General features: G+C 41.4%; 1 protein-coding gene across 1 annotated transcript in view; it reads left to right on the forward strand.

The window, feature by feature from the left end:
* Nucleotides 1-17,622, forward strand: part of LOC113406540 (zinc finger protein GLIS1-like) — a 270,442-nt gene that overhangs the window by 106,956 nt on the left and 145,864 nt on the right. Inside the window, 1 exon segment of the mRNA XM_026651816.1 lies at nucleotides 16,033-16,231. Within this exon segment, the coding sequence (XP_026507601.1) occupies nucleotides 16,033-16,231 (199 nt within the window).

Consider the following 17,622-nt stretch of genomic DNA (forward strand, 5'->3'; position numbering starts at 1 on the left):
GCTAGAGAAAATTCAGGTGCCCTTCATCACAAAATGTGTGAACTTCTGTATTGAGAGAACCATTCTGTAGTTCTTCTCATCTCTTGGGCCTGTCTGAGTACAGTCTGCTGTAAAAATCCCGACGTTTCAAATTCAGAGTCATAAATAAAGACAAACTGAAGACAGAGAGATGTGTGTGTGTGCTGTTTTCTTGTATGTATTGATATGCACAATGAAATTAGTTCAAAGTGTTGGATTTGTCATGGTTCCCTTGGACAGCGGGAGCACAGGATTGCCCGTTGACCTTATTAGTAGGAGCAGAAAGCTGAAACCCAAACAGGCTGTCAGCGGCTGCCAGTTATTATACAATGCAGTGAATGTTCCTGGCGTTTCAAATGAAATGGGCCAGCACCCAGATGATGTGATGGGCTTCAGCTGGGGTTGAGAACTGTGAATCCATGCAGAGCAAGTATTATATAGAATACCAGTAGAATGCTATATTTCTCTGTTGTGTCTGAGCTGGGTATTTATAGGTATGTGGAACTAAAATAAGGACTGGATTATGAGTGCCCAGAAAAGGGGAGAAGGTAGGGACCCTTCCCTCCACTTTTGCAGGCAGCCGCCAGGATACTGATGTTTGTCCTTCCTGCAAGTAAGATCTAGGGGCAGCATAGCACAGTCGGTGGTGCAAGACATGGGAAAGGGGGCATGACTAGCTGGAGCAGGGTGTGACCATTGCCCCATTCTCCCTTCCCTATTTGGGCCAGCACTGGGAGAATCATACTCTGCACACCTCTAACCAGCATTCCCCAAGAGGCATCCTGCCAGCGTCTGTCCCTTGTAAGCAGAATGCCTCTAGCCACTGACTTTGCTGTGGTACCCCTCTACATCTTCCCCCCTGTGGTGCTGTTGGATTGAGGTAGATTGGGGTTCACTTACTCAGCAAATGGGTCTAACAAATACTTATTATGGCAAAACACTCAAAGAATAGTGATCAGTTACTCACAAGTGGGAAGCTTATCCGGACGGTCTCATCACAGTAACCTCCAGCACCAGACAATACAGCTTCGACCTCCCTTTGTTACACAAACTTATTTATAACTTTTTGTTATCTTTTTTTATACATATGTATTAGTCTCTCATTTCCATGTTAACTCTCCTCCCCCATCAGTACAGTCTTAGTGTTAGTCCAAACCACTCTTTTCTGGCTTTTTAGTTACCTTATCTTTTCTTGTTCTCACAAACATGATTACGCTGTAATTTCTTACACATGTGCAACACTAAATATGATTACTCTGCAATTTCTGTCACATACCCAGTTCCTTTTATGCTTTTGCTGTTTAAAGTTATCAGGACAGACTCTTAAAATTCACAGCAGGCATCTGTTAGGCCTAAATATGCCTCCGTTCCCAACAGTGACAATGGCTGTTAAAGACAATATCTAACCATAACTAAGTAAATGTGCAATAGAGTAACCTAATTCCATCCAGGGAACTGTTGTATTTGGGATACTGCAAAAGCTTAGTCTTTATTATTTTTCTGACATCAACTGAAGTCACTAGGAGTTACTCCCATATGCAGAAATTGTCCCATATGTTGATGGTATATTTTATACCACAGGACTGGAAATGGAAGGTTATGGCTATTTCAAATCTTGTGGATTAATTAATTAAGAGAGTATTTCCTGCGTTTAAAAGCCACAATAACTCCTTTTTGCAGTGCACATTTTCTTATCTATTCTTAATCTTGGATCTCTTGTATTTCTTTTCAGCTTAAGTAAAAACATTAACTTGATCAGACAAAATGAGCCTATTCCTCCTTTCTTTTGTTTATGACTAGCTAATGGACTTCTTTGCATGGACCAGCTGCTGGGGTGAGGAAGGAAAAAGCCACCTGGAGCCTAGACTAGTGCTAATGTTTACTGTATTAAAAGAAATGAAAGTAAACAGCATTCATCTTGTTGACTGGGCACAAACACTACGTCACACTAAATACATTCATATGACTATGGCAGAAAAAATGCATTTGTGGGGCCCTTCCCATCACTTTCCAGTGTTTCAGGGCCTGAAGATTATATAAGGCCTATCACTTTTAAATCTACTCTTCCATTAGAGATCTCTATGCTACAGTTTTTTTCCCAAGTAGTGGTACAGTCCATACACACCACTGTTTTCCCTCTGTTCCCATTGCTCCCGGACATTGCTTCCATGTCTTGCTCATGATGCCAAAGTGTTTTTCAAAAGTAAACAGACAACCACCTTCTCCGGTGTTTCTCCAGTCCCTTTGGAGTGCTAATCCCTCTAGCGTGCCAGTCCAGTGCAGTCCTCGTTGCAATTGTGAATAGCTCCTTTTATAACGGATCTGTATAAAGGCAGGACATATATATGTGTTGTGCATCTAGTTAGTCAATATAAAGACTCTTCTGGCATACAAGAATATGCAGCATTGTTCGTAAGTTTGTTGGTTCAATAAAGCTGTTGTTCACTGCACAAAGTTTAACAGACCCTTCCTCACGGAGCGTTCCCTCTGTATGTATCCAGCAGCTGATCAAATTCTGGCCCTTCACCATTTTATCACAAAGTAAGTGGATTGCTACAGTGTGTGGATCATAACAAATTTCTAGCTGGATGAGAGAAAGTTAGGAGTGTGTTCCTTCTCCACTATATTGAAGACATTGGTTTGAGAGGCATTCTCCAGGCACATTAATGGCTGCCCTCTGCTAAAGAGTTTCGTAGTGTTGTTGTTAGATTGTGTTGGCATCAGGATTGTACATAGGGTTGCCAACTTTCTAATCGCACAAAACTAAACACCCCTGCCCCACCCCTTCTCCGAGGCCCCGCCCCCACTCACTCCACCCCCCCCCGTCGCTCACTCTCCCCCCACCCTCACTCACTTTCACCGGGCTGGGGCAGGGGGTTGGGGTGCGGAGGGGGTGCGGGCTCCAGCTGGGGATGTGGGCTCTGGGGTGGGGTGAAGGATGAGGGGTTTGGGGTGCAGGAGGGGGCTCCAGGCTGGGACTGAGGGGTTCGGAGTGCAGGAGGGGGTGCAGGCTGGGGATGTGGGCTCTGGCGTGAGGATGAGGGGTTTGGGGTGCAGGAGGGGCTCTGGGCTGGGGGAGGAGTTTGGGGTGCAGAGGGGGTGAGGCTCTGGCTGGGGGTGTGGGCTCTGGAGTGGGGCTGGGGATGAGGGGTTTGGAGTGAAGGAGGGGGCTGGGGCAGGGGATTGGTGTGTGGGCGGGGTGTGGGTTCCAGAAGGGAGTTTGGGTGTGGGCGGAGCTCCGGGCTGGGGCAGGGGTTTGGGGTGCAGGAGGGGGTGAGAGGTTTGGGGTCCCAGCGGCACTTACCACAGCTCCCATTGGTCGCGGTTCCCGGCCAATGGGAGCTGAGGAGCCAGCCCTCTGGGTGGGAGCAGCGCGTGGAGCCTCCCTGGCCGCCCATGAGTCTAGGGGCAATAGGGACCTGGAGGCCACTTCCGGGAGCCATGCGGAGCTAGGGCAGGCAGGGAGCCTGCCTTAGCCTTGGGCCCCCGCTGCGCCGCCGACTGGGCTTTTAATGCCCCGATCGGCGATGTTGACTGGAGTAGCCAGGGTCCCTTTTCGACTGGGCGTTCCGGTCGAAAACCGGATGCCTGGCAACCCTGATTTTGTACATGTTGTTAAGAGACAGGGGAGCTCACTTCAAATGAGTACACTCTCAGCCACGCTCTCCCAGAAAGTGCAAGATGAGGATAAAACTGATTGACTGCAGGTTTTTATTGCTGGTGGCCTCCAGCTAAAAGGAATTGCTGTTCATTTAGCCAGGACGTTGCAGGTATTATGGTTTTGTGCATTTATTTTTTTATTTTAACATGTACAAAATTGTATATGTGAATTAAGGACCTGATCCTGCAAACATTTCAGCATGTCATTCCATTCACTTTAATGGCACCATGTGTGGGAGTAAACCTATGCAAGTGGGTACGGCCTAGTCTACACTTAAAAGTTTTTAGCTATGCCAGTAAAAGCCCTAGTGTGGGTGCAGTTATACGGATTTAACTGTGCTTTATACCAGTGTAACTGCATCTATGCTAGAGTGTTTTAGCAGTATAACTATGGCAGTAATAATTATACTGGCAAATCCCTCCTAGTGTATAAAAGGGCTAAGTGTTTGTTTACTATCATGCCTTCAGTACAAAACTCGGGCACCTGGCAAATTATGTATGTGCCCCTCAGTGCATGGGGTTGGCATCCCTACTGTATAGGGTTATATTAGCATCTTCTTAGATATACTTGTTGATGGGTCCAGAGAGGAGCCCCTCTTTGCTATTGTTCTGCAGAGCATTGACAAATGTATAACTATAGCCCATGTATCAAAAACCGTGAGAATTAGACTTCTATTCATTCATGCTCTTTTTATGTTTAAAAAAAAAGAATTACACCAAGTTTCACTGGACAAAGCTTCTATCCTCCAGGTGCCTGTTAGCAAGGTTTAGGATTTCCTTTTTAATGAAAATCATGTTATGAGAGCTTAATTTTCCTAAAACATTTATTTTAACATTTTTTCTTGTTATTAAAATACAAACTGTGAAGAAGTAAAATACGATCACAGAAAAGGCCAAATGTGCTTCACCAGTGATATTAGTGGGGTTGCCTCACCAATGACTGAGGTGAAGACCAGACCTATATTTTGTGTAGATTGGAAAAGACTCTCTACTAATTACTACATCTAGGTTTGATGCACATTTTTGGTCCTGTATCTCTCTTCCAGGGGTGGGCAAACTATGGCCCAGGGGCCGCATCAAGCCCTTTAGACATTTTAATCCGGCCCTCGAGTTCCCGCTGGGAAGCGGGGTCTGGGGCTTGCCCTGCTCCAAGCATGCTGTGGCTCCGTGCGGCTCCTGAAAGCAGCGGCATGTCCCCCCTCCGGCTCCTATGCATAGGGGCAGCCAGTGGGCTCCGCATGCTGCCCCTGCCCCAAGCGCCGCCCCTGCAGCTCCCATTGGCCGGGAACCATGGCCAATGGAAGCTGCAGGGACGGTGCCTGTGGACGGGGCAGCGCACTGAGCCACCTGGCTGCGCCTCTGCGTGGGAGCTGGAGGGGGGATTTGCAGCTGCTTCCGGGAGCTGCTTGAGGTAAGCACTGCCTGGAGCCTGCACCCCTGACCCCCTCCCACCCACCGAACCCCTTGGTCCCAGCCTGGAGCACCCTCCTGCACCCCCAACCCCTCATCCCCCATCCCACCCCAGAGCCCACACCCCCAGCTAGAGTCCTCAACCCCCTGCCCCAGCCCGGATCCCCCTCCCGCACCCTGAACTCCTCATTTCTGGCCCCACCCCAGAGCCGGCACCCCCGGCCAGAGCCTGCACCCCTCCCCTACCCCAACCCCCAATTTCATGAGCATTCATGGCCCACCATACAATTTCCATACCCAGATGTGGCCCTCAGGCCAAAACGTTTGCCAACCCCTGCTCTATTCTGTTTGGGAGCATAAAGTCTGGGGATCTGAGGTCAGGACTGAGAACCAGGAATTCCTGAGTTTCAATCCTGGCCATGATACAGACTCTATGTTCTTGGGCCAGCCACTGAACTTGTGTGAGCCTCAATTTACCAATATTTAAAATATTACACACCTAGGTCCTGATTCAGGAAAGCACTTAAACATATGAAGTCAATGGGACTTAAGTGCATTCCAGAGTAGGGATGGATTTCAGTGATTGCTTAAGTGCTTTCCTGAATCTGGGCTTTGCTGAATTATATGTATGGGTGTTATGAAGAGTCATTTTGGTGTTGTGAATTAGCTAATGTTTGCAAAACCCTTTGAGGATAAAAAATATTAAGTATCATTACTGCTTTTGTATGCTGTTGTTGTTTGTATATATTGGACTCCATGTCATGCCAGTACTAATAAAAGAGTTGCAGATCTCTAGAAAATACTGGAATATTTTCAAGCTATTTTAGTTTGAACCAATGTAAAATGAAATGCTCTGTCTTTGCTGCAGTAATGTTGTCCCACTTTTTTTACTCTTTCATCATATTGTGTGTAATCCGTAAAAAGAAATCCCACAGAATGTGGGGGGGGGGGGGAGGAGGACAAACCAAATAGTTTGATTTAAAAAAATAAATTGAACATGAAATAATAAATATAGATGTGGCCAACATTTGTGGTCCACATTTGCAAAAAAAAATATACGTGGAATATATTTATCTTTCACAAATTTTAATAGACTGATGCTGTATGAGTTATTTCAATGGGTATTTCCCCTTGATTTTTTGAGTTTGCTTGAGTTCCCCAGTCCTCTTGTATTCAATCACACAAATAAATCAATAAGTTGATATCTTTTATCTTTTATTTTTATCATACTAACTAGATATTTTTTATAAGATTACTAGTTTAATTGATAAAGGTAATAGTGTTGATGTTCTATATGTAGACTTCTGTCATTCATTTGATTTGGTACCACATCATAACATGATGTTTTGACTAAAAAACTAGAACGATAAAACATTAACATGGCACACATTAAATGGATTAAAAACTGGCTAACTGACAAATCTCAAAATGTAATTGTAAATGGGCTGAGGAAGTGGGCTAGTAGGGTCCCACAGAGATGGGTTCTTGGGCCTATTTAACATTTTTATCAATGACCTGGAACAAAACATAAAATCAGTACTGATAAAATTTGCAGATAACACATGGATTGGAGGAACAGAACTGGGCATAAGCAAACTAGGCATTTTAATATGGCCAAATGTAATTGTATCCATCAAGGGACAAAGAATGTAGGCCATGCTTACAAGATGAAGGGACTCTATCCTGGGAAGCAGTGATTCTGAAACAGACTCGTGGAGGAGGGGAGGAATGGTGGTTAATTAGCTGATTATAAGCTCCCAGTGCAACGCTGTGGCCAAAATGTCTAATGCGATCCTTGGATGCATAAAAAGGGGAACATCAAGTTAGGAGTAAGGAGATTATATTACTTCTGTATTTGGCACTGGTGTGACCATTTCTGGACTACAGTGTCCAGTTCTGGAGTCCACAACTAAAGAAGGGGGTTGATAAATTGGGGAAATTAGCCCCAAATTCAAACCAGTTTTACCACTGATTCAGCTAAACCAGTGCAGGAACCATAGTTTAGAAAAGGCTCCAAAGGCCTGAACTGTTTCCACAATCGTTTAAATTATACATGGTTTTTTCAGCAACTTCACCTAAAATAATGGTAGAAATGGTTCTGAGCCACAGAGCCCTGCTTACACAGAGGCTCCCACCAGTCTTAACACTAGTTTAGCTTAATCAGTCCCAGAATTGGTCTGAATATTTTTTTTTTAAATTTCCCCCAGTGTAAATATGACCTTAGGTGACATTCCTCCGATCATGCCACAAACAGAGCCAGAGTAAAGAAGCTTTCTGTGGATTTTGTGGGAGCGATGGAGTACACTATGTAACCCGCAGTCAGGGCAAAAGCAGCTCTGCAGCCTTTCTGCAATAACTTTTAAAATTATGAGGTGTACAGGGGTCACACTGGCTTCTCCAGCTACACTGTAATTATGACCCCCGTCCTGATACTAGATTTACCGCCTTTGATGGGCTATGCGTAGCTGATGCAGAGTTCTGCTCTGCCAAACAGATGGTATATAGAGTACCTTTGCATCCCTTCTCCATGTTCCCCAATTTTGCTGTGTTGGCACCCTGGCATTAGTAATTCTGTTGCACTGGGGGCCTTTCATGGTCTGTTCTATCACTGATGAATTTCACCTTTGAGTGAAAAATCCAGTAGCCTTTTGGTCTTCCACAAAAAGAATGTGACACCAGTAATGGTGCCAATAATAGTGTTCCATTTTTCAGAGATGTCATAGGTGGATTCTGGATGTTTTATCCCAAAAACCCAGGGATGGATGGCAAAATATTTAAAAATAAAATGTAGTTAAAGCGAATGAAGCAGCAAGAAAAAGTAAATGACCTAGTTTAGCAGTCACCACAAAACCCACAATGCTCTGAGGATATCTAAGTATGTTAGGCAAATATTTCAAACCTATCTCTATTTTGAATATGAGTCATTTAAATTGTATGTCATTCCAGTTATTTGTTCATTGGCCTTAATTAGGTAAGCTCTAAAGCACTGCAGCATATGTTTGTTGTTGAGCAATTATCCTTTCAATAAGACTTCACTCCCATCTGGCTGAAGGCCTAATGGTGAATTTTATCAACCAGAATGAAACCTCCATATACACAGCCTAAATGAATAAGGAACGAGGTGTTCCCTGGGGAGGGAAAAGAGCTACTGCTATTTAGTTTTGTTGGTTTTAATACTTATTATTCTGGTTATTCAGGCAGGTTTACATTGGTTGGGAGGCGGGAGATATTCTATTACTGAACATTTCTAAGTAAAATTCACCCAGAAGAAGAAATGTAGGACTCAATCCTGCACATTCTGATTGATGAGAATAGCTTTTACATATGTAAATTGCCCTTACTCATACGAGCAGTCCCTTTAAAGCCAGTGGGTCTGAATTTGATCTGATTTATGCTGGTATAAATTCGGAGCAACTCCACTGAAGCCATATGTCCAATGGAGTCAATGCTACTGACAAAATGGTGAGAAATCAGAATTGGAACCTATTTGATTATTCTTATGGAAGGATTTGAAGGATTGAAGTTTTCTTATACTTCTGGATAAATCGTTTATATTTCCTTCTTAAGCATTTAAACTAAAAATACAAAACCAAACCCGGTAGACAGGGAAAAAAAAAAAAAAGAGAGAGAGAGAAAAGTTAAGTTGTTATGGAGTCCATTTCCATGAGATCCTTCTGGAAACCAAGGCACCTTCTAGTTTCATTAGGTTTACTTTCTGTAAATTTGGATTAATTTTTAATATGGATTTATGGAATTATTATGGTTCTGCTGAAATGAGGATAAACCATTCATACAGGTAAGGAATATGTGCTCTTTTTTCATCTGTCATTGGTAAGTTACACTATGTAGGTTAAAGGCCCCCTAATGCCAATGAAAGAGGAACTCCAGTTTCAGGCATGGAAAAAACTTCAATCTCCTGTGTACCAGCCAATGATGTTAAGATTATACAAAAAAGTCAGTTGTCAAAAGGCTAGGTTCTACTCTAAGTTACACTGGTGTAAATTAGACTAACTATTTAAGGCAGTGAAGTTGCTTCTGTCTATGATGGTGTAACTGAGTTCAGAATCTGGCCAGCCGTATTCAGAGGCAATTCCTCTCTAATTTAGGTTTGCTGCTGGAAGAAGGTGATACTTTTAATGTCATTACTTGTCTGCTGTTGTGTCAGCTGCCATATGGTTGGCACATTTTTAAAGATGCCATTGTGCAAAGGTGACCCGATATGAGATTATGTTAGACAGTCTGTTTGGAGCCCAGGTTAACAAATCTTCAAGGTACTTTGTGAAGATAAACATACGGCAGGTTGGCTGAAATTCTAACATGCATAATTTTGTGGATTTGGCTTTTGAGTACTCAGCTTCTTTATGCGGGAGACGGGGGGAAAGAGTTTCATGATTTGACAGCTATTGGAAAAGAGAATTGTTTTTGACAGCATGGGGATAGTGTTAATGTTATTCTAGGAAATCTCCCTCTTCAAACAAATCAATATAAGTGTTTTCTGATGTGTTGCTATAGGTTAGTACTGCTGAATTCTGGATGGAAGCTTCAAGTTTCTGTGTTCTGATAATATGATAAAATTGTTAAAATTCATGTTTAGAAAGTCCTTAATGAATTTCAGACTTGTATTATCCAGAGTCTGAAAAAGAAAGAGAGGCTGCTTTTATTACTGGTCAGGTATAAATGAAAAAACATAAAAAGACAATTGATCGTATCCAGGATATAAAGAACACATTCAATGGATATTCTGTAGTCAACATCTTACTTTCAACTAGTGAAATAAGTAATGACCCATGACTAGGATGTCAGGAACCAGGGCTAAGATGTCATAGGAGGGATATATTTCCCAGGTCTGCCATTATATCTGGGAGGTGTGGCTTTTAAAGATGCATGGAAAGTTCTTCCCAAGAAAAATTTACAGTATTTTTAAACACTCAATACATAGGACTATATGCAAATTAACAACAGTTAGGGGTCTGATTATGCCCTTGTTTTGATGGTGCCTCATGAGAGTTGTAGTTTGGATGCCTCATGCTCCCATTCTCCTCCATGGTCCCTGGGCTACATCTCCCATGTTGCACCATGGCCTCCACTCTTCCTGAGGTACAGTGGTGCATCATGGGAGTTCCGTGACTACAGTGCATCATGAGAGATGTAGTCCAGCTAGGGAGCCCAGCCAGTGGAGCAGAATGGGCCAAGAGACACCCAAACTACAATTCCCACGAGGTAACATAGCAGCATTTCCAAATCAAAACTTTTGGCCTAATGTTTTTGGGTGAAACTTTTTGGTTTTCAGACCAAAAAACAAACAAAACTTCTCAATTTTTGGATTTTTTTTAAATGAAATGTCAAAATTGTCCTCAGAAAGCAGATACTTTTCTCTCTCTCTCTCTCTCTCTCTCTCTCTCTCTCTCTCTCTCTCTCTCTCTCTCACACACACACACATACACACACACACACACACACACACACAAAGTTGAGTCAAAAACCCAATTTTCTGTTGAAAAACTGTTTTGATGGAAAATTTTCAGCAATGTCTAGTGCTGACAACTCTGATTTCAGTAAACAGGAGTAACACCACTGATGTAAGTGAAAGGAAAATCAGTCCTTACTTGACAGCTCAGCCTTATGTAACATGAATAGAGAGAGAAAGTGAGTGACTTGTTTTTGTAGATATAGTGATAGCATAGTTTAGAAGTTTTAAAGCTGAATGGCAAATACTTTGTACAAAGACTTATGTCCTTTTTTTGCTTTTTATCATGGCCAGAAAGTTCTTCTCCTATCATCTGCCAATTTTTTCCTTCGCTTGTTTCTTCCCTTAGCAATATCAGGAATGTCAAGCCTGGCGTTCCCTAATTGAAAGGACAGGGTTTGAATCTTTAACAAAGTTCTGATTTCCCCCAAAATGTAAGATAGTCATTGAAGTGAAATAGGTATTTACAGAGTAAACAAACAACATAGTTTTAAACAGTGTGACTAAAAACCTCTTCCCCTCTCAAGATCTCAGGTTTGATTTTCTTGACTCTTGTGTTGCCATCTTTTTCACTATTTCTCCAGTTATCAGAGAGTCTTCCAGGCCAGAAAAGATCTGGATTTTCAAAGTTTACCTCCAAGATTTACCTGCCTTCCATAATCATTGGCTTTCCAGACTATCCCCTCTCTCATATTCACTAGAGCTCTGAACCTGGTCCCATTTAAATTCCATTGACAGCAACTCAGTGTCCCTCTGTACCTCCTGATGGCACAGGGGGCAGCCATCTTCCTGGCGGGTAGCAGAGCTTCTGTCCCATTGGAAACATGGAAAAGGAAAGACATTTTTGTTAAGCAGAGCTTCACAGTCAAAAGCTGTAGGGAAATGGTGGCCGTTTTAACAGAGCACAGCCTGTGGCTTTGATCCAACAAAGGGAAATGGCAGCCATTTTGGAAAAGTGCAGAACTTCATATATTCACTGTTAATTACCTTTACCTCATGAAAAGATTTAAAAATGCTGTATACCACGATATTCCTGATATTATCACAACAGATGGCTAATAAGGTAAATGTGAATGTTGGAATGTATGTAAGTATGAAAGAATGATAGAAATTGTATATAAAGGTTGCATAGAGGTAATTCCACTTAAGTATATGTATATGAGAGGAGAATCTGGCTCATTTCAGTGAGTTGTTCCTGATTATGCATACACACACACGCACATACAGAGATGTATCTTAGTTCGCAGAATGGGTATTTTGCAAGTATTTCTTTGGCAGAAAGGATTGTTTTAACATTTTCAAGGAATATATTCAGTTAGCAGCAATAACCCACATTAGGATGGTATGTTAAGTTCAGAAAAAATGTGTACTTGATGTTCACATACTTTTCATGCCCCAAAACTGCAATGGACATGAAAATCAGGCCATTATGCTTGGAACCACCTCTAAACTTTCTTCACAGTTCCAGACCTGTGTGCCAACCTCTCAAAAGTGGTTATTTCAATTACACTATAGTCAGTGCATGATGAATACCATTTCTTTTGCCATACCATTGTCAGTGACATTTTAAAGTGTGAATTGCCACATATAGAACTAAGTCATTTGTTCCACCTTATGAGTCAAAACCCTACATTGGAAAACTGGCATGTTACAGACAGTGTGACCCAGGATATGTCTAAACTGCAAGATGGGAGGGTCCCAGAGCTCAGGCTGCAGTCTGAACCAGAATGGCTACACTGAAATTAAATAGCCCCTCAGCCTGAACCACATGAGCCCAAATCAGCTGGCAAGGGTCAGCTGTGGGTGTCTAATTGCAATGTAGACATACCCTGAGACTTGGTGGAGTCATGTCGCAGTCACACTTTCTGTAATGATACTGAAAATGGTTTTGTTTCATCTACAGTGTAACAAACCGTTTTCAACTCTAGTTCAGGAAGCTCTGTTGCTGACAACCATTCTTTGCAATGGGTCAGTTTCCAAATATAGATGGGGCTAATAAAAGGAAACATTTAAAAATATTTTACTGTGACACACACACATTTTCAGATCAAATCTCCAGTCCTACTCTGCACAAGCAAGACTCCATTTGATTTTTCCTGCATAAGGACTGCAGGATCAGGCCTTTGACTGCAAACTCCTGTTGGTGGTTTTTTGTCTGGTTTGTTTGTTTTTTCTTTTAAATTGAATTGATTTTGCCTTAAATGCATGTTTATACTACACCTTCATCCATAGCACAGTATGCAGCTCAATTGAGACAGCTTCAAGCAACACTTATGACATTTCTTTATTCCCACTCCATTCAAACACTTCACTAACATGAAAAGATTCTGCCTGGTCTGTTGATTTGGTGTATGGCAGATCAGAAAACTGGTCAATAGCAAATTATTAGTAGTAGAATATCGGGTGGGTTTTGTTGTCATTTTTGTTTATCAAGAGGAAAAATGTAAGTGAAAAGCAGTCAGAGCTAGTACAAGTACTTTGCCTGCCTCTAGTTCCTTTGATCTGAAGATCTCAAAACATGTTACAAACATTCATTAAAAAAACCCTCACAACACGCTTTTGAAGTAGGTAAATAAATGCAATTCTCCTCTCCAATGTAAAAAAAAAAAAAAAGAGTCAGTTACCACCGATGCTCTTGTAAACTGTTTTTTGTATGTGTGATTTTAATTCCTTTCTCCTTGATTATATATGTGGTCTATGTGGGAGATTCCCACACATGAGCCATTCTTTTTAGAAGACAAATCTGAGGAACTGTCCCAGATTGAGGTGTCCATAGAGGAGGTTTTTAAACAAATTTATAAATTAAACAGTAATAAGTCACCAGGATCAGATGATATTCACCCAAGAGTTCTGAAAGAACTCAGATATGAAATTGCAGAACTACTAACTGTGGTATCTAACCTACCACTTAAATCAGTCTTTGTACCAGATGACTGGTGGATAGCTAATGTAACATCAATTTTTTTAAAAAGGCTTCAGAGGCGATCCTGGCAATTACAGACCAGTAAGTCTAACTTCAGTACCAGGCAAACTGGATGAAACTATAGTAAAAGAACAGATTTTTCAGACATATAGATGAACACGATACGTTGGGGAAGAGTCAACATGGCTTTTGTAAAGGGAAATCATGCCTCCCCAATCTATTAGAATTCTTTGAGGGGGTCAACAAGCATGTGGACAAGGGTGATCCAGGGGATATAGCGTACTTGGACTTTCAGAAAGCCTTTGACAAGGTCCCTCACTAAAGGCTTTTAAGCAAAGTAAGCAGTCATGGGATAAGAGGGATCCTCTCGTGGATCAGTAACTGGTTAAAAGACAGGAAACAAAGGGTAGGAATAAATGGTCAGTTTTTGCAGTGGACAGAGGAAAATAGTGGGCTCCACAAAGATCTGTTTTGGAACCAGTGCTGTTCAACATATTCATAAATAATCTGGAAATGGGGGTAAACAGTGAGGTGGCAAAGTTTGCAGATGATACTAAATTATTCAAAATACCTAAGTCCAAAGCTGACTGCGAAGCGTTACAAAAGGATCTCACAAAACTAGGTGACTGGGCAAGAAAATGGCAGATGAAATTCAATGTTGATAAATGCAAAGTAATGCACATTGGAAAACATAATCCCAACTATACATACAAAATGATGGGGTCTAAATTAGCTGTTACCACTCAAGAAAGAGATCTTGGAGTCATTGTGGATAGTTCTGTGAAAACATCTGCTCATTGTGCAGTGACAGTCAAAAAAGCTAATAGAATATTAGGAACCATTAGGAAAGGGACAGATAATAAAACAGAAAAAATCATAATGCCACTATATAAATTATGGTACTCCCACACCTTGAATACTGCATGCAGTTCTGGTTGTCCCATCTCGGAAAAGATATATTACAATTGGGAAAAATATAAAGAAGGGCAATAAAAATGAGTAGGGATATAGAACAGCTTCCAGATGAGGAGAGAGAAAAAGACTGGGACTGTTCAGCAAAGGGCAGGTCTACACTTACTTCCTGGTCCGGCCGTAAGCAATCGATCTTCTGGGATCGATTTATCGCGTCTTGTCTAGACGTGATAAATCGATCCCGGAAGTGCTCGCCGTCGACGCCGGTACTCCAGCTCGGCGAGAGGAGTACGCGGCATCGACGGGGGAGCCTGCCTGCCGCGTCTGGACCCGCGGTAAGTTCGAACTAAGGTACTTCGAATTCAGCTACGTTATTAATGTAGCTGAATTTGCGTACCTTAGTTCGAAGTGGAGGGTTAGTGTGGACCAGGCCTTAGAAAAGAGACAGCTAATGGGGGAATATGATAGAGATCTATAAAATCATGAATGGTGTAGAGAAAGTGAATACGGATGTGTTATTTAACCATCGTATAATACAAGAACCAGGAGTCACCCACATAAAGTAATAGGCAGCACATTTAAAATAAACATAAGGAAGTACCGGTACTTTTTCACACAATGCATAGTCTATCCATGGAACTTGTTGCTAGGGAATGTTGTGAAGGCCAAAAGTATAACTTGATTCAAAAACAAATTAGATACCTTTATGGAAGATAGGTCCATCAACTATTAACCAAGATGGTCAGAAGCTGGGACTGGAGGACAGGGGATGGATCACTCGATAATTGCCCTGTTCTGCTCATTCCCTCTGAAGTATCTGGCACCGGCCACTGTCAGAAGACAAGATACTGGGCTAGATGGACCATTGATCTGACCAAGTATGGCCATACTTATGATCTAGTATTTTAAAGGCATGGCCTATGTGCAATAAGCATATCATAATAAATATCTATAGTGATTTTTTTTTTGTAGCTAGCAATTTAAGGCTCTTCCTATTCTGCAAATGTTTTCCCACATGCTTAACTTTTAGCTCATGAGTAGTCCCATTAAAGTCAATGGAATTACTCACATATTTAAATTTAAGCATGTGGGTTGGTGTTTTCAGGCTCAGGATCTAAGTCCTAGGCTATATTTTGCCATCTGTTTTTAAACACATCCATCTTTTTTGGATCTATGCATCTAATGTCCATGGATAGATTTGAAAATGTATTCAGAATTCTTTTTCTTAGAATGATTGCTGTATCTTTGGTCCATTTCCCTCATCTTTTGGTGTAAGAGTGAAATTAAACATGTGCCCGATCTAGCCATAGCAGAATAAGAATATAGAAAAATCATAGATTATTTTGAAAATACGAATAAACTTAAACACATGGAAAATATCACATTTTTTTTTTAAAGCTAACATATGAAGTGAAAAACAGTCCCATCTTTAAAAAGAGGAACAAGAGCAATACGTTCTGGACACTAATTCCTTTGGAATTAGTTCTTGGTTCATTGTGAAACCCTTAACATTCTTTGCTGTTGCAATTATAATGCTTTCATGAGAGGAGCCAAAAGTGTGAATAACTGAGAATGATAACTGATATAGCAGCATCCATGGTTATTTTCTCTCTCACTCTCTCTTTTTTAATGTATTTAACAGTGAATGGTGGATACGGCCACTGTAATTTGATCTCTGAGAAGAAGAACATGATGGACATGGAGATGACAAATAGCTCAGTACCTGTCTGTAGACAGAGTCTGCTCATCCACACAGGAAATCCACTTACCCGAGACCACCCATTATCTTGTGAGAGATTGCTACATGTCGGTCACCTGAATTTAACACACTCAGATACCAGGTATTGTTCCCGTTTTTGTTGCTTTATATACCTTTCCCTTTTGAAGCCCTTCATTGCTATAATCTTTTTTTCCCAGTAGCAACCTTTCAGGATTTGGACATGGGTTCTGCCTTCACTGGGCCTGGTTGAGGGGCCTGATGTGAATGCCAGGGTCAGATGATCTCTTTGGCTTTTGCCTCCTCTTGTCATTCCATCTGGGGCAACCATTTAATCTCCCCTTCTAATCAACTAATTCCATTACCCATAAGAGGCTGTCATTGATGGTACCTTACTGCTGGGCCTGAGGCATGGCCTTTCAGTGCAGATGCACTCATACTGCTCCATGATCCTACCACTAGGGGATCACTCTAAAGGCAGTGGCACCCTTCAGTTTTGGAGTTTAAGTATGTCTCCTCTGTGAGTACGATCCCAGCATCCACTGAAATGAATGATAGTTTGCCAGTGACTTAAATAGAAAGAAAACTACCTCCTCTCCCTCCTCACCACCCATGATGCTTTCAAGTTTCAGCCAGGGAAATAAGGATAGTAGAATCACTCCCAAACTGGAGTCTTCCATATGGCAGTCTGGCATGCCACCATTAAACCTCCAGGAAGTGTGTGCCACTCTCATTTCTACAGTGTTTCCTTTAACAAACCGAGCGAAATGTTCCCATATCCTTGGTATTTGCTTTTAAGGCTATAATGTAAAAATCTGGGCTCTGGTTTTGATATATGCACAGTTCTTAGATTTTGTTCATGGCAGATCCCTACTTAAACATTTGCTATAAATTAATTATACGAAAATGTAGAACTCTATTATTTTTTTGTGTTGTTGTTACAAATTTAACATTACCAGATTTTAAACAAATACCCTAAACAGACATCCATTGTGAATAGACGCCTGCTCTGAATTAAAATCTGTCCATCTATTTTAATTACAATGCTTTTTGGCAAAGCTTATGATATGGAATGATCTTGACCTTTTTGAAGAGATGTAGAAATAAAAAAACTCAATAAAGTTGCAGCCTTTATCTTAAATATTTGGAATAATTGGTGCTTTCTGCCTGGAACCATCAAACTCAAATTTCCATAGACCCAGCAAGAGGAAATGTTGACTGTGTAACTTAGTCATGGAAATCTGGCTGTTTTTGATTTTATTATACACGTTTATGCATTGTTTTCCTTTTTTCTTTTACTAATGGGACAAGGATATCTGCATTTTCAGGAATAAAAGGCACATCAATGTGACAAGCAAGTGGAGAGAACTTTAAGGAAAAAAAGCAGATCATTTTCATGGCAAATAGCAAACACATTCTGCTGCTGGTATTAAAACTTTTATGCTTCTGCTGCATTTAACTCAGCTCTGTCCCAACCCTTTTATGTCTCGGTTCGGTGCTTGCAATTATCAGGCT

This window comes from Terrapene carolina, unplaced genomic scaffold (assembly GCF_002925995.2).
Source record: "Terrapene carolina triunguis isolate 2854851 unplaced genomic scaffold, T_m_triunguis-2.0 Scaffold103, whole genome shotgun sequence".
Classification (NCBI taxonomy): domain Eukaryota; kingdom Metazoa; phylum Chordata; order Testudines; family Emydidae; genus Terrapene; species Terrapene triunguis.